The following is an 18,241-nucleotide window of genomic DNA, read 5'->3' as shown; positions in this document are numbered from 1 at the left end:
CGCGGTGTCAAGCCACCGACATCATCGCCTCGACCACTCCACCGCCATCATATCTGCTTACATCTGGTGTCGATCGTCCACATGGAGGATTCGCCGCTGACTACATCCACCGACGCGGTGTCGATCCTCGGCCTGGGGTTTCACCGTTGACCACATCCAACAACTGCGTGAACATCGGTCTGGAGTTATCTCTCGCTACTGCACTGACTCAATAAAAGCTGTGACCTCACAACCTCTTTCATTCGTTTCCTTATCACATCCCCCAAAAAAAAACAACAAAAACAGTGTGTCATAAAACATACATTATTTCCTTGTCACTTTAAAACTGTATTAAAAAGAACTGCAGATTAAAGTACATAACTGACACTTCGAGTTGGGTTTACAAAATAAATTAGTGCGGTCCATTTTTATGTTGTTTATAGAGAACCTATCAAAGGTATTCGTATTTATCATTAGTTTAAGACAATGCTTTTACCATTTTTTAACCTAATTTTCGCTGGCCATCTTTATGTTCGTCGGGAAGAAGGTAAGTTGAGTCATTTCTTAACAAACCATTTCCCTTTTTGCTTCTGCTTGAGAAATTAAAAGTCACAAACTGACACATATCCGGGAACCGACTTTCCGAGAGCTTACATAGGTCGGATAATAATACCAAGTGTAATATCTGTCAGTACAGCCTTTTACACAACACGGCTTACGACCAAATAATTCCAAATGATGACTTCCACGTATGTAGAACAATCAACATTAACAATGACAAATGACAAATTACACTTCTGAAGTCAACGTCGTTTAGGGAAGTGGTGAGCGTAGCCTGTCTTTAATAGGTTTGTTAATCAGGACTTAATAGTAGAGAGTCAGATATCAAACCACAACAGTTTTTCATTGGTATATGAAATGATTTCACAAAAAAATCATGGTAATTACCATGACTTTTCTTAGATTTCAAATTTAGATCGGAGTTGTACCCCCCTGGCTTCGAGACTCGAACTTTCCGTTAACCATGGAAGCTTGAAGGAAATGGCGATGGAATTAATTAGCGATGGGCGGAATCGATGAATCATCGATGGTTTACTCGATCTTTTTTACCATTCGAAATATCTCGATTCATTGTCAGAATTTATTCGAATGCAACTCCGAGACAATCGTTTTGAAACGTCATCGAAAGTCGTCGCTGTGATTGGTCAGAAATAATCGATGCCAGCCAAGCGTTGTGATTGGTCAGAATTTATTCGAATGCACGGTCCGAAATAATCGTTTTCAAATGTCATCGAAAGTCGAATCGAGACAATCGCTCTGAAATGTCAGAAATCATTCGAAAGTTCAGTCCGAGACAATCGTTTTCAAACTGTCAGAATTCGTTCGAAAACGCAAATCGATTATCACATTCGAGAGGTTATATTTCTAGATGTCAAAATATCTCAGATTGCTTGACAAACGAAGTACATTGTTGGCTGCCTACTGAAGCATGTTGATGTTATAATCAACCTCGTGTGTGAATTGTAAATTATGAATTAATACTTTTAGGTGACGATTTACGTTTCCAGTAGGTAAAGTTTATGTGTAAAAGATTTTCATGGTGATAGTTTTTCTCAATTGAAGGTTTAATACCTACCTATGTTATTTTTAGGTTATGTATCATCTATTCGGGACATTCGGGTAGTGTATATTTAAAATAAAATAAACCAATTTATAAATAAAAATTTCGCTAGTACCTGCTTACTAAAAATATTGCCATACTAATGAAAATAAATTACAACCGGAATATGCAAACAATTTTTTTTACGATAGGAATAGTCTTGATATTCGAGTTTCTATTCGAATGGATCATTCGATTCTTTTGATGTTTCGGTTAAAAAAAATCGATTATATAAATATTTCGATCATTCCCATCACTAGATGGCATGCCATGATTAGAAATTTTCTTGGTTTCTCAGAAACCCTGACAAGTTATGCCGGGTAATACCATATCCAAAAATTACTGATACACCGGGTCCTCGGTCTGCGAATTTCCCACACGTGATCGCTGGTAAAGAAAAATAGTGGCAACACTGAGACTTCATCACGGAGACAAGAATTCATTTCTTAATTCATTCGTCTCTATGGTTAACTTATGGCCGGCCGCTATCTGTCACTTTTTTGTTGGTTAATATATTTCCGTCTTGCATAAATTTTTCAAACACTGCATCAAGAAATCCTTCAACCTCGTTATAAAGTTCGGCTTGTTATCACCAAAGTAATGCCTACATAATTTATATTTTACAACACCACGGCAATTAGGTATGACAATTACGGCCGTTGTTCCCAATCCTTTTGATTAACTAACCGAAATTTTGGCTCAGCATTCCTCAAATGCACAATTACGCTCTTCCCAATACAACTCTCCCATCAAGCTAGAGGAACCAAACAGCTGGATTAACCTCTGGCTCAGTAAAAGGGTTAGTTATAGAGAGTCTCAACAGAGTGAAAAATGTCAGCGAAACGATGAACGTCATTTGGTTCACGCATTCTTTTTCGTATTATGGACAGTGAAGTGAAGATATTAGTGATAGAAATTGCGGAATAGGCGAACGTAATGGACGATAATATCGAGTTACACAGGCAGCGAGAGACAAACATTGAATGACAACGATTTCTTTAACCGTTTTCGATTGTGAAAACTGCCTTTTCGAATACCGGATGATGTTGTAAACTCCGTATTATTCATTTTCCCATTCGGCGTGAAGTTCTTGCTACTTTTTGGTTTCTATTTTGTCCAAGTTTCTTGGTTTCATGCTAACACTCAAAGGAAAACATCAATCGTCAAATTTGAATAAATATATTTTCGAAGCATAAGTCAAGCTAATGCTCTATTTTTATGGAATTACATGCATCTGTTAAAAAATATAAAATTTCGGTTTATGTATTACAGCACTTAAAACAAATTATCTGTATTAATAATAAGTAAATCATTAACTTATCAATATTAATTTAATATTGAAAGTGTTTACTTTGATGTAATTTTATTGTTCATGAAAGTGGACGGGACCACTTAAGATTATAAACGATAAAGGTGTTTGGAAACAGGCGAATCAAGCGTGAATAAATGGCTTGGCTGATCGGAGCCTCAATTTGATCGATCTAAAACTTGGAAACAACGGCCGTTAAAAACTGGTATGCAACTAATAATGGATTTCCGATTTATTTTCACTTGATTGCATTACTCTTAAAGCGAAGCTTAGTGCTAAATAGTGATTTTCGATTAATCTTAACGAATTGGATAATGGAAGTTTTAAGAAAAAAGTATTTACTGAATATAAAATATAAATATAAACTACAAAAAAATGTATTTATTCAATCGAAATGTATGAACGGAAAGAAATAACTTAATACAATATTAAGGCTAAGATTTTCTGTGACAGTTTCCCTTGATTAACTTTTTGCGTTTTTATAATATTGGTTACAAAATAAATAAAAACCACCTTTGCACTTGAAATCAAGCGTTTCTTGACTCCGTTTGCCAAGCGATTTGAATGCCTATTACGTATATTCGTGAAGAAATAAGGCAAAAATCAAGAATATACACATTTTTGGCTTGTAGCTTCGTCTTAACACACATTATTTGTACTGGTTTTAAATTATTGTGAGAAACTGAAGCTGAAATCGGTTTGGTTGTGTTAAAGGCATTCACAATACGATCTTTAGCATGGCTTTAAAACCGCAGTAAAACTTGCATTATTATTTTTGTCCTGTGTATTGCAGTCTGCTATTTATTTCATGGATTGGATTTAATAAACCTGTTACAGTTGTTCACTAATTAAATGTTTTATTGATTTTAGATAAACAGTACTACTACCAGCATGGAATCCACCTTCATCAAGTTAGAACCAGGAACAAGTGCGGCAGAGAGTGCTGGTGTTATCTTAATGGAAACTGACATAAAGTATCCATTCATTAAAAACGAATGCTCAGCATCAATTTCCGAAAACAATTCAGGTAGTCTTTATAGTTGCAATAATCGAACAGTTTTCATTCTCAACAGCTTATTTGAGTTCTTATTTCTTGGATTGTTTTCATTTCTCTCCAAAGAAGTGACGAAATTTCTCAAAAAAATTAATGCGTTTATATCAGTAAATTTTTAAAAATTGACTTATTATACAGGCGCAAAATGTATTCGATTAAAGACACGGCAGGTTTTTGAGTGGCTGCATTAACATGCCTACGATCTCATTGTGTATGTCACTGTTAACCCAATATAATACAATATCGTTCCTCTTCCTTTATATTACTTCTTTTGGCCAATCCCCACATACGCTCTTACATTATACATGGTTAAGGCCCCTTAGTAAGCGTTCAAAGATGGTTTAAAAGGGAGATATGTAAATAGGAATGTTAGAGGGAGCGCGCTAATATTAAAAAACGATATCAATTAAGCGAAAATTGTGAAATTATTTAATAAAACACGACTCGTTTGTTTGACAAAATTGTCCCGAGAAGTGCTTTTCTTCCCTTAAAGATACACTGTGATTTTTTCATGCCTACAACATATTAAATAACAAAAAAAAACGTGTTTTTAATAATTTTCGGTGTTTACTTATTCGATTTTTTTACCGAGGGAATTTCTTCGGAATAACAATTGTATGGATATTATATTATTTTTTTTAAATTTAAAAACTTAAAGAGTTAAAGAAAAATTGGGGGTGCGGGGGATTAAGAAGAGGGACATACGGCGTACACAATTCAATTATTAGAATTTTGAATCAACTATTCAAAACCGTGAAGTATTAAGGCTATGCACTACGTAGTAATGCAAAATCATGTGTTTTTGGTTTGAAAATTTGGTCGCCTAGAAATGTTTCAGATGCTTTAATTAAATACTGCGAGTAGAATACATCTTGGCCTTTGAAATAATCGAGTATTTTTTAGATAAGTCTTTTTATAAGCTCAGAAAAAAAAAAGAATGTACAAGGCCTATGGAAACTGCTTTAAAGTTCAAAATCTCCTACTTACTAACGCATTTTACGTTATGATTTCATTGCATAATGTGGCAAATTAAGTTATTTATAAAATGATCGGAAAAAAAAAAAATATTAATGCCTTAACATCCACAAATCTTTTCTTGCATAAATCAAAACAGGCGGATGGTGTTGAGCGGGAATTTAAACCTTATCGCCATCTACGTAAGGGGTGTTATTGATAGCGGCTCGATTTAAAATATTACACGACGTAGTGCATCGCCTTAAGTAAAGATTCACGATTGTCATTTGCAGTTTACTTCACTACAATCAAAGTGAACGATAGTCAAACAGCATACCAAGCTTTTCGTTTAGTAATATTATTTTAAATGCACATTTTCTGTTACCAGGTGCAACAAGTACATCAGAACATTCTAATCTAGAGGCAATTAAGATCAAAGTAGAACAAGGGAATAAAGCAAAAGAAGAAATTGAAATTGAAATCGAACTCCCGGATATTAAAAAAGAATGCTTGCAACACCCTGAAAATATTCACCAACTGGCGGGTAATACCAAACTTCTGAAATAAAATATATTTCAATTTTATTTTGTGTGTTCTACTGTAAAACATAATAATTTAATTATTTTAAACGTAACATACGGTTAACTAGATGTTCCCACAAAATGAAAGGATAGTTTCTCTATGGCCTGTGACGTGACGTGTCGGCCTTCGGCCCCTCATGTCTGATTATTTTATTTTTAATTATAAATAAGGTTAGTACGTACATACCAAAGTTTTTTCATTAATTTGAGATTTCAATTCTATTTGACATTCGAAGCGCTATCTTTTGGTTAAAAGAAGAGTGTGTAGTTCATTACTGTAGTTATGTATCAGTTATTAATAGTACTTTAGGTTAATATAATAGTTTGTTATAGTAAGTACATTGCAATGAAAAAGTTAAAAAAATATATAAATTATATTTTTGATTATGTAATATACAGGGTTTTCCAATAAGAGGCGTTATTTTGAATAGCCCGCTATTTCGGTAGATGTTACTTTTGAAGCTGTCATTTTTTAACATTTGACAAGTAGAAACTACGCCATTGATAAAAATGGAACGATACACGCTTTAACAATGCACTGAAATTATTAAAATTCACTTGAGTGAATCGAATGCAAATCATCTTGAATGATGAGGCCCATTTCCACCTCGGTGACTTCGTAAACAAGCAAAATTGTCGCATCTGGGGCTCGGAAAGCCCAAGAGTTATTGTTGAAAAGCCTCTCTATTCAACGTGTGACTGTTTGGTGCGGTTTATGGTCCGGCGGAGTCATTGGACCTTACTTTTTCGAAAATGAGGCTGGAGCAACAGTTACGGTGAATGGATCGCTATCGAGAGATGATTAATGATTTTTTATGACCGGAATTGGATGGTATTGATCTGGACAACTTTCACTTTCAACAAGATGGCGCTACGTGCCACACAAACAACGAAACCATTGATATTTTACGATTGAATATCAAAATAACACCTCTTATTGGAAAACCCTGTACATCTAATCAGTATACTACAAGTACTTAATATATCAAATATGTTTTCCATGATAGAGTTTATTCTTTTTGAGATTTCTGTTTTAGTTTCCTTTGTGATTCTTGAATCTTCAAATAGTGTTGACATTTTAGCTTTTTCGTTTTTGGCTTTATGGATATAATCGTGTGGATCGACTTCTTATTCCTTCGTGACGGTATTACTCTTTTGTTCCGGGTCTCAACGTGTTAATGCGGCTAGTATGCAGTCACTCACGTCTGACACCTGCGAGCTAGCAGACTACACGAAGATATCATTCGTTTTTGAGATGGGCGGCAATTCCTTATCCTCATGTTTAATCTCCAAATTCGGCAGCGGTCGGCAATCACCCCCACAAAACTTGTATTTGCACCATGAAATAATGAATAATTAGAATAATAATAATAGATTCTCCTTTTACTATAGTAACTATTTTCTTCTATTTGTCACCAGAGTAACAACAGTAGATTCCTCCCTCACCACAGTAACTATTGTCTTCTATTTTTAACCAGAGCAACAATAGTATATTCCTTCCTTAGCACAGTAACTAGTGTATTCTATTTGTCACTAGAGCAACAATAGTAGATTCCTCCCTTACCACAGTAACTAGTTACTTTCATATTTTTCACCAGAGCAACAATAATAGATTCTTCCCTTACCACAGTAACTAGTTTCTTTCATTTGTCACCAGATCAACAATAGTAGATTCCTCCCTTACCACAGTAACTAGTTTCTTTCATTTGTCACCAGAGCAAAATAAGTAGATTCTTCCCTTACCACAGTAACTAGTGTCTTCTATTTGTCACCAGAGCAACAATAGTAGATTCCTTTCTTACCACAGTAACTAGTTTCTTCTATTTGTCACCAGAGCGACAGTAATAGATTTCTCCTTTGCCGTAGTAACCATTACTCTTTAGTCTTTCTCTCTTCAATCTTTCGAACTCTTTAATTAAGAGCTTGTCACCGAAACGTCCTTGTGTTTTAATTTTTTTTAAAGGAAAGAACATGTAAAATATTGCCTATTTAACAGTTAATTTAAGAGAGAATAAGTTTAAAATTAATTCAAGTGATAATTTTTTTATTAATAGATTTTCATCGATAATTACTCGTAGATATTTGACCGTGTTTGCCGTTTTTAATGTTGTGCAGATTGAGATGCAATATTTTTTCGATTGATTTTAGCAATTTTCATGTACGATAAAGTCATTTCTTTAGGGGTATCGTTTGCGTGCACCGCAAATAGTACTAGAAATGTTTTTTTCACTATTTAGTGGCAGTGAATTAATATCGACGAAAATCTTAGAGATTTGATAAAATCATATGGAAGAGCATCAATTTAAATTACGTACAACCGATGGAACACAATTTTGTCGTATTTGAATATAAATTTCTTGAAAAAAGTGCCCTTTTTACGAAGATTTACTTTCTGTTTTATTTTTCACTGGCTTTGCTGGGAGTTATCCTTATTAGATGGACATATAACGTTGCTGAATTTTTTGTAGGCCTTTGTAAGCTATACAATTCCGTAATGCATTATTTTGATGTATCTCATAAAGTTTAGCCAGCGTTAGCAATGAAAGAGCCCAAAGATATATTTTTCGACTTGATTACAAAACATCGACTTTTCTCTACTTTCTATAAATAAAACATGCATACATTATATACATAAACATTCCGGAGAAATCCGCTAAACGAGAGTGAAAATCTTATCAAAATTCGTTGCGTAGTTTAGAAGAACTAAGTTTACAAACAGAAAGACGCGGATGGTGACTTTATTTAGAGATAATATTAGCACAGTAGGTAGGGCAGGGTTAATTTTTTAATAATTACATTTATCTCAAGAAAGAATGCCAAATTCGCCTCTAAAATCATGTTTTCATATCTAAAAAATAAATGTTTGTTAAACCTGTTAAGTTCCTTTATTTTCACTGATCTGTACATAATCAAAAACAGTGTTTAGATTTAACATTGAGTTTTGTATCTTTTCTTTTTCTTCTAGGTGCAGCACTGAGAGTAAATAACATCATTTCGGTACACCAAAAATGCAATGGTAAAGAATCTAAAATTTCGCAATCTTTCCCCTGTTCAATATGTGACAGAAAACTTTGTTCAAAGTCTAGCTTAATGGCTCATTTGAACACTCATAATATGGAAAGACCATTCTCGTGCACGTACTGTAACTATTCATGTTCACAAAAATCAAACTTAACAGTACACATACGCACTCATACTAAAGAAAAACCATTCATATGCTCTTCCTGTAACTATTCGTGTTCTCGAAAGTCACACTTGACTAGCCACAAACTTACTCATACTAAAGAAAAACCATTCTCATGCTCTTACTGTAACTATTCTTGTTCATATAAGTCAAACTTAATTGTTCACATTCGCACTCATACCAAAGAAAAACCATTCTCATGCCCTTATTGTAGCTATTCATGTTCAGTTACAGCACGATTAATTTTGCACATTCGCACTCATACTAAAGAAAAGTCATTCTCGTGCTCTTTCTGTAGCTACTCATGTTCAAAAAAAGCACTATTAATTTTGCACATTCGCAATCATACTAAAGAAAAAACATTATCATGTTCCTACTGTAGCTATTCATGTTCAGAAAAATCAAGCTTAATTTTGCACACTCGCACTCATAATATAGATAAACCATTCTCATGCTCGTACTGTAACCATTCATGTTCACATATATCAAACTTAAATGCGCACATTCGCACTCATACTAAAGAAAAACCATTCTCGTGTTCTTACTGTAACTATTCATGTTCACAGAAATCGTCCTTAAATAGACATGTGCTTTCTCATACGGGAGAAAAACCCCTTTCATGTTCTTACTGTAGCTATTCATGTTCAGAAAAAACACGCTTAATTTTGCACATTCGCACTCATACTAAAGAAAAACCATTTTCATGTTCTTACTGTAGCTATATATGTTCACGTAAGTCAAACTTAAATGTACACATTCGAACTCATACCAAAGAAAAACCATTCTAATGCTCTTACTGCATCTACTCATCTTGATAAAAGTCATACTTAGCTAGCTAAAAGCTTACTCACACTAAATAAAAACTATTCTCCCGCTCTTACTATAACCATTTGTGTTCACATAAATCAATTTTTCTGTACACATTCGCACTCATACTGTACATACTGTTATCTTACTGTAGTCTTGCATGTACAGAAAGGGCACGCTTAATTTTGCACTTTCGCATTCATACAGAATAAAAACCATTCTCATGCTCTTACTGTAACTATTCATGTTCTCGTAAGTCACACTTAACTGTACACGTATGTACTCATACGAAAGAGAATCCATTTTCGTGCTCTTGCGGTAGCTATTCATGTTCTGAAATTTCACGTTTAATTGGGTACGTTGTCAATCATACTAAAATAAAAAAAAACTATTAACATAATGGTTCCACTACATACTAAATACTACATAACGTAAATACTACTCAGGCATTTACAAACCTTGTTCCAATGACTGTCCAGCGTTCTACGTAAGCAAGGTAACTTGATATGCACATATTTGAATCACGAAACATTTAAAATGTATAAATAACAATAATTTTTCAGTGACTGCCAATCATCGCATTTACACTGATCTTTCTTCTAATAAAGATACAGATCTTAAAATTCTTTAATGTGGTAACAAGAGTTAAACATATATATTTTAAGAACACTTGAAATAAGTAAACCCCCAAATAATAATTAATTCTAGTATATTTAAAACTTAAGTTTAGTCCTATTCAAGACATATTTCTAGTAAACCACTCTGTTTTTTTTTGTAAAACCCTAATTCCCAATCACCTTTGTTCACCTCCCACTCGAACACCAACATATTTAAATAATATCTTTTAGAATTTCGTATCTTATGTTAGTTTTGAAATTGTCTTGCTGAAGAAAGTGTACTTCCGAAGCCGGAAGAACAATGTATTCGAATAAAGTGGTTTTAAACAAATTTGTGTGTTTATATTTTGTATTATTTGAACTCTTAGATTGACTGTTATTACTTTCAGTGCATCACGATTGATTAATTTTACAACTTCTATTATCAAACTATTTTTAGAACTTGGATTTGAATTAACGGAATAATTTATATATTATTACTTATCAGTGCTAATTGTGATTAGAAAACTTGATTGTCTGAAAAGCTCCGCTTTGCTCCATTGATAAATTGGGGAGACAACGTCGATATCAATTGATATAATTATTTAATTTACTGAAAAACATCTTGAAATCGTGTATTCTAACCTTTTTATGTAATTTATTTATACAGACTCTAAAATTATGCATATACAACCCTTTAAAAGGGTGGCTGACTTTAAAAAAGCACACTATATTATATTGAAAATATCTCCCGAGTAAAAATAAACGCCGCCGACGGGAATTGAACCCGCACCTTCTGATTGCCGGTCAGGTGCTCTGAACCACTAAGCTACGTCGGCTTATTCCCAACCCGCTAAATAATTCAATATATACTAATATTTCAATCAACAATTATTGCTTAGGTACATTGTTTCACCTCTAAACAAACAACTTTATTTTTGTAGGAAAGGATTTGTTAGTGCTAAATTTTAAGAGAAAAAGTAAATTATTTTTTATAAGACAAGGTTTTTTATACATGACAAATTATTGCTTATAAATTATTTGTTATCCGTTGTGAGGTGCAAAAAAAACTTTTCTTTTAAAAATTAGTTTATCATTAGAAAATAATAGTAGTAATTATATTTTAACCTTTTAAGTTGGGTTTAGTTAAATTTATGTTTGTTTTATTTTTGTTATTATTTTAGGAAGAGTTTTACTAAAATCTAGGTTTCCTTAATGTCGTGGTACCACATGTTGTTTGTGCTTTTCAAATGTCACTAGTTACAGTTTACGGAAAACTAAACATGTTAAGTTGATGCATATTAGTTTTGAAGTAGGTATAGCTGATATTTGTATGGTTATTTTAATGATATTGACGTTCCTTTACTTATTAGATAGGTTTCTTCACGGATTTGTGGCGTGATTTCATCCGAAATGTATGAACGCGTAAAGGAAACAACTTTAAAAAATGCAGTATTATAGCTAAGATTATCTGTGACAGTTTAAGTTGATTAACTTTTTTGCTGTCTTATAAAATTGTTTACAAAATAAATAAAAACCAGTTTTTTGCTTGAAATCTAACGTTTCTAGACTCCGTTTGTAAAGCGATTTTAATGCCTATTACCTACAATATAAGGTGTACCAAGAATATACACATTTTTGGCTTGTAGCTTCTTCACAAAAGTTTTAATTTTAATTTGTAAAAGTACCTAAACGTTCATTTTATTGCACCCGCAAATGCACTGATGAAAATGATAACTTTTGTTTTTAACCTCTTTATTTTTCTCTCTTGTAACATAAACCTGTCACTTTATTTGAATGCGTTCGTCATGATTCAATGAATATGTTTGCGATTTCTTTAGATATGGTATCCACAGAATTTGACATTTTAAATTATTTCATGAAAATTACGTCAACAATGAAAAAACAATTTAGTGAACTAATATTCAAGTTCAAAATGGCAATCTTGCTAACTTATGACTGACATTTTTTCACATCTCTCTCTAATACCTTAATAATCTTATATCGTAGATATTTCCATTTCACCGCGGTCATTTCCAAAAATCCCTTTAAAATAAATTTTGTGTGATACTAAGCATACAATATGCTTACAATAATGCATATCGCCAACTATTCCGCCTACCAAGATACTGCAGCGCCACGGAAATGCTCCTGGAGGGACGAGTACACTCTTTCAGAGCGCTTCTCCGCAATCACATGGGAAGCTTATGGCGCAAACTACACCAATCAAGTAACAAAATCATCACTGCCATTGTTGCCTGGATGGAGTCCCCTCTGATGGCCCTCTGGAGACGGGAGATGTTCAAATATCCCCTGTTCAGTTTTCACACTCATTTTTGTGTAAATTTTATCTTTTTTCACTTAAATTCCGCTTTTTTGTGCCTGTCGGAATCACCTATGTTATTACCTACCTTATTATTATTTTTAATACTTATTATGTATAGGTACTATTTCAAATATGGAATGTATTGCATTGCACTACCCCTGCATACATTCTGGAATAAATTCTTATTATTATTATACGTCAGACATGATAGTATTTACCTCCTTTGCCTGTATAGAAAAGAGAAATAATGGAGATAGCTTGGGGACATAACTTGATGTGACCCACTCTTGGTACACACAGTAGTTTCTCATTTGGACGTTAGATGGCACTGGAACTTACTATTACCATGTTTTGGTTAAATTTAATCGTAATTAGTAACTAAAATAATCGATGTTTCGTTCTTTGCCAAAAAATGATTTCTTGTGATGTTCTTAAGTTATTTCAATACTACTTATCACGCCTATCTCACTCTGTTACATTGGCACTCAACGTGGTAATTTAGCTGACGCAATATTATTTCGTTACAATGGCGCCCTCCGTGGTTTGTTTTGCCATAATTGACTCTAATTTGTTACAAGATCAGTACGTCGCTCTAGTTCGTTTTTGTCCAACAGACCATTTTTGGCGAAATTGAATTAGGTATGTTCTCAGAAAGTCTTTATTTATTCGATAAAACTGAAAAAATATATTTTAGGTGTTTTCAAAACGCACTTTGTCTTAAGTCCACCAAAATTAAACGAAATTCCGAACATATTTATCCAACATCCACATGTTGGCCAAAAGGAGCCCTCGTTTTGAAACTGGCCGTTAAGTTACATTTCATATTAATGTATCCAACATCCAAGCCATATCTCATCCTATACGTGAAATGCTAACTCTCCGTTACGGGCGGATTATTCCAACAGACCGAACAACCAATAGCAGCACAGCGGAGGACCACGTGATTGCTCTCATTCCGTACATTTGTTCATTAGGTTATTTGTTCTTTAGTCATAATCCATTCATCACAGTGTGAAAATAAAAAAAGAATGCCTCAATGCAAATTGTTTACCAATAACATGCAAAAATAGTATAAAGTATCTGGGTATCATAGTAGATAGACACTTAAAATGGAACGAACAAGTCCAAAATACGGCAACCAGAGTAAGAAAACTTATTTACTTATTCATTAGATTGAGAAACATCCTATCATAAAATATGATTAAAACTATTTATTTCTCTCTTGCCCAATCTATTCTATAATATGGTATAATTGGGTGGGGGGGACTTTCAAAACTAACCTCTTACCTGTAGAAAAGGCACAGAGGTTGATTCTAAAAGTTATCCTACACAAACCATATATATTTCCAACAACACAGTTATTTAACTCTTTTAGGGTTCTCAGTCTTAATAATATATTCAAAAATAACTCATTGTTACAAACTGACAAAGATAATTTCAATCCTACAATAACATTTCCAAAAATAAGTAACCGATCAAGATCACGTGGCAACTTAGAAATCCCTTAATTTAAAATGAGCACTTCTCAACACCATTATTCTTATCAAGGTATAAAATTTTTGAATTCACTCCCATATAAAATCAAATATGAAAAAAATCATAAAGCCTTTAAATTACAAATAAAACAACTTGATCAACCAAATAACAATCATAAGTTTTAATTTGATTTTTTACGTATCTTTTGATTACAGGTACATATTATTTAATTTCATAAAATTAATTAACAAAAAAAAATATTTTTCTTCTTTTACCATATCCTCTTAAAATATTATATCAGCATTCGAACCACCAACAGCTTAATGTCGCAATTTATTATGTACATTCGCTTGCAATATTATCAGCTCCGTTTACTCCAAATGAATAAAAATATCTCCATGTACTTATACCACCTACTACCTACTTATTAATCGAAATGTAATAATATTATTTTTATTTTACTACTATTCTTAAATTGATTTAAATTTACTGTGTTTCTAATTTAGTAACTGCTATTTTAGTCTATTTTCATTATCTATACTTTTGTTATCATGCTATATAAATTTTGTTTATTTCTTACTTTATAAATAAAAACTTTCTTTCTTTCTTTTCTTTACCCAATATAATATACAGGGTGTATCGGCAAGTACCCGACAAACTTTAACCAGCTATTCCTCAGCACATTTGGAGTAAAAAATGTTATGGGCGCTTTGCTGTCCGGTAACATTTTTTTTCCATTAAAAACAAAAAATAAATAAAAAATCCACACTCCGTCACTGTCATTTGCATTGAATCTCGTGTTCAACAGCTGTTATTAGCAAGTGTGTCAAAAAGTGTCCTCGCTCTTTCGTACACACTAAATAATAATAGTTAAAAATGAGACGTTGTGATTGTAAAAGTGCGCCAACGTAGGTACGTACGTACATTATTCAATGAAACTCGAACAAAATATTGCCAGACGGGTTTTCAAACTTTGACAAAGGATAAAACATTGGTGACATGTCGTGAAAATATGAATAATAATTTTTTTATTAAAAAAAATGCTACCGGACAGCAAAGTGAACATAACATTTTTTACTCCAAATGTGCTAAGGAATAGCTGGTTAAAGTTTGTCGGGTACGCGCCGATACACCCTGTATAGTAATGGCACTACTCCCCAACTCAAACACGAAAATCGTTTTTCTCTATTGAATTGGGTAGTTACGTTAAAAAGAAAACATTTCTATTGTAATTAGTTTTTTTGGTATAACAAATTTATGTTTTTATATAAAAGAAATATATTTAAAAAAAAATGTCTTTAAAGAAAACAAATCACAGCTGTTCTGTTCGCAGCTGTAAAGCGCGGGAAGGGAGGGGTGAGGGGGGAGGGGGGGCAGCGGGTGTTAGTTCTAGGATCGGCCGGTCGATTTCAAATGATCCAAAAGCAATAATAATGCAGTACGCACACGATAAAAGTTGAAATTTCAAAAAAAGTTATGTGTCGTTTTTACTTCTACCATCATGTAGAATCACCTCCCGAAGTTACTGCACTTTCACCCCGGACACCCTGTTTAGCAGATCATGGTGCCGTCACTGGCTGTAGTTGTTTGGTACAAATAACGGTTATTTATAAGATAAAGGGATAAGGCCCCACTCCTCCTCGACTGTATACTTTGGTAGCGCGTTTTATCAAGCAAATCATCGTCATGGATGAATCGCTGTTACTCTCCGTATATGTTGTAATCTCTCCGTATAGGTATATAATATTATTCTAAAGATGGTATCTATTGTGCAATTACGAGTTTCGGGGAATATTTTCTCCATGTCTCGTGAACTGAGGGTGTAAAGTACCTGGATAAATTGAAAATGTCTTCCTCTACACTAATATTCACTGTACCTACCCCCCCCCCCCCCCCCACCACTAGAGGGGTGCTCCTCCACTCTATTGCCAATCTTCCCAACATGCCTTCAATTGATATACTAGACACATAGGGCTCATAATAATATTAAAATTAAATAGTTTAATTTATTTTTTTAATTAATGATCTCCATTCGTAAACATGACAGCCTCGTAGCAGTGGCGTCTCCTGACTTTGAGTGTAATAAAGTGCTAAGCTTAAAAAATTATACATTATTGATGTTGTTTAGTTCTAGTACCATATTCTAGTACACCCAAAAGTTACGAGCCACCACTGCTCCGTGGTCGAGGGTAAAGCTCTCGACTAGCAAGCTGGAGATTGCAGGTTCAAATCCCGGCGCGGAAAGAAAATTTTATTTGATCAATTTGTGTATTTGCGGCACGTTCCAGAGTGGAAGATACTCTCATTACCCCCCTGGTTTAACACCACCATTACCGCCCTGGTGTAATACCACCATTCAGAATTGAAACGGCTTTGGCCGTGATTGGGGACCAGATCTGAACATCCAGGTACTTCCCCGCCTTTGTTTGTGTGTATTAGTCCATTTTGCATTTTGAATTATTCCAATTAGCCTGATAACTTGGCACTGGTTTTCCCAGCTGCTATTGATGTTAGTTAGACTGATAAATATGACTGAAATACCAAATGAAGTCATGAATTATGGGAGGAATAATATTGTTATTTCAATGCGAATACAAGATTAGTGATAACCTCCTTGTATCGGACCCAGAGCTCGAGGTCAGAGAGGTGACTGATACAAAACCATGCGCAAGGAAATAAAGTTTAATGCAATCTGTACAAGACAATAAATAAATAAAATCATAGCACGTTGTATATTTTTGTACATCGTTCAAAGAACTAGATACTGTCAGTATCGCCCTGGCAAGAAACTATGTTTAAAATCCAAATGCTACTTCAAATGGCAGTCCGTAGTCACCTGATCCCTTCCTTTCCCTCCACTATCTACTTCTCTTCAATACAGAATCGTTCAAAGTACTAGATACTCTCAGTATCGCCCTGGCAAGAAACTATGTTTAAAATCCAAATGCTACTTGAAATGGCAGTCCGTAGTCACCTGATCCCTTTCCCTCCACTATCTACTTCTCTTCAATACAGAATCGTTCAAAGTACTAGATACTCTCAGTATCGCCCTGGCAAGAAACTATGTTTAAAATCCAAATGCTACTTGAAATGGCAGTCCGTAGTCACCTGATCCCTCCCTTTCCCTCCACTATCTACTTCTCTTCAATACAGAATCGTTCAAAGTACTAGATACTCTCAGTATCGCCCTGGCAAGAAACTATGTTTAAAATCCAAATGCTACTTGAAATGGCAGTCCGTAGTCACCTGATCCCTTTCCCTCCACTATCTACTTCTCTTCAATACAGAATCGTTCAAAGTACTAGATACTCTCAGTATCGCCCTGGCAAGAAACTATGTTTAAAATCCAAATGCTACTTGAAATGGCAGTCCGTAGTCACCTGATCCCTCCCTTTCCCTCCACTATCTACTTCTCTTCAATACAGAATCGTTCAAAGTACTAGATACTCTCAGTATCGCCCTGGCAAAAAACTATGTTTAAAATCCAAATGCTACTTGAAATGGCAGTCCGTAGTCACCTGATCCCTTTCCCTCCACTATCTACTTCTCTTCAATACAGAATCGTTCAAAGTACTAGATACTCTCAGTATCGCCCTGGCAAGAAACTATGTTTAAAATCCAAATGCTACTTGAAATGGCAGTCCGTAGTCACCTGATCCCTTCCTTTCCCTCCACTATCTACTTCTCTTCAATACAGAATCGTTCAAAGTACTAGATACTCTCAGTATCGCCGTGGCAAGAAACTATGTTTAAAATCCAAATGCTACTTGAAATGGCAGTCCGCAGTCACCTGATCCCTTTCCCTCCACTATCTACTTCTCTTCAATACAGAATCGTTCAAAGTACTAGATACTCTCAGTATCGCCCTGGCAAGAAACTATGTTTAAAATCCAAATGCTACTTGAAATGGCAGTCCGTAGTCACCTGATCCCTTCCTTTCCCTCCACTATCTACTTCTCTTCAATACAGAATCGTTCAAAGTACTAGATACTCTCAGTATCGCCCTGGCAAGAAACTATGTTTAAAATCCAAATGCTACTTGAAATGGCAGTCCGTAGTCACCTGATCCCTTCCTTTCCCTCCACTATCTACTTCTCTTCAATACAGAATCGTTCAAAGTACTAGATACTCTCAGTATCGCCCTGGCAAGAAACTATGTTTAAAATCCAAATGCTACTTGAAATGGCAGTCCGTAGTCACCTGATCCCTTCCTTTCCCTCCACTATCTACTTCTCTTCAATACAGAATCGTTCAAAGTACTAGATACTCTCAGTATCGCCCTGGCAAGAAACTATGTTTAATATCCAAATGCTAC

General features: G+C 34.3%; 1 protein-coding gene and 1 non-coding gene across 2 annotated transcripts; one reads left to right on the top strand and one right to left on the bottom strand.

Moving 5' to 3' along the window:
* The first annotated feature begins 2,110 nt into the window (after positions 1-2,110).
* LOC149414340 (uncharacterized) lies at positions 2,111-16,273 on the top strand. Its single transcript, XM_089644140.1, has 5 exons — positions 2,111-2,236; positions 3,819-3,975; positions 5,345-5,500; positions 8,503-8,553; positions 16,215-16,273. Exons 2-5 carry the CDS (start codon positions 3,840-3,842, stop codon positions 16,271-16,273), a joined length of 402 nt encoding a protein of 133 aa, XP_089500266.1. The 5' UTR covers positions 2,111-2,236; positions 3,819-3,839.
* Positions 10,891-10,963, bottom strand: TRNAA-GGC (transfer RNA alanine (anticodon GGC)). The gene has a single exon. It is a non-coding gene; the product is annotated as a tRNA-Ala (tRNA).
* Positions 16,274-18,241: the final 1,968 nt, after the last annotated feature.

This window comes from Hesperophylax consimilis, chromosome 20 (genome assembly GCF_061612785.1).
Source record: "Hesperophylax consimilis isolate HC1 chromosome 20, BYU_Hcon_1.0, whole genome shotgun sequence".
NCBI classification, from domain to species: domain Eukaryota; kingdom Metazoa; phylum Arthropoda; class Insecta; order Trichoptera; family Limnephilidae; genus Hesperophylax; species Hesperophylax consimilis.
The sequence above is the reverse complement of the archived record's forward strand: the minus strand, read 5'-3'. Positions and strand labels throughout refer to the sequence as shown.

Bases quoted from the DNA above. Each gene is read 5' to 3' on its own strand.
- LOC149414340 (XM_089644140.1), top strand. From the start codon at position 3,840: ATGGAATCCACCTTCATCAAGTTAGAACCAGGAACAAGTGCGGCAGAG. The intron at 3,976-5,344 runs GTAGTCTTTATA...TTCTGTTACCAG, and splicing joins AATTTCCGAAAACAATTCAG to GTGCAACAAGTACATCAGAA. The intron at 8,554-16,214 runs GTAAAGAATCTA...GGCACGTTCCAG, and splicing joins GGTACACCAAAAATGCAATG to AGTGGAAGATACTCTCATTA.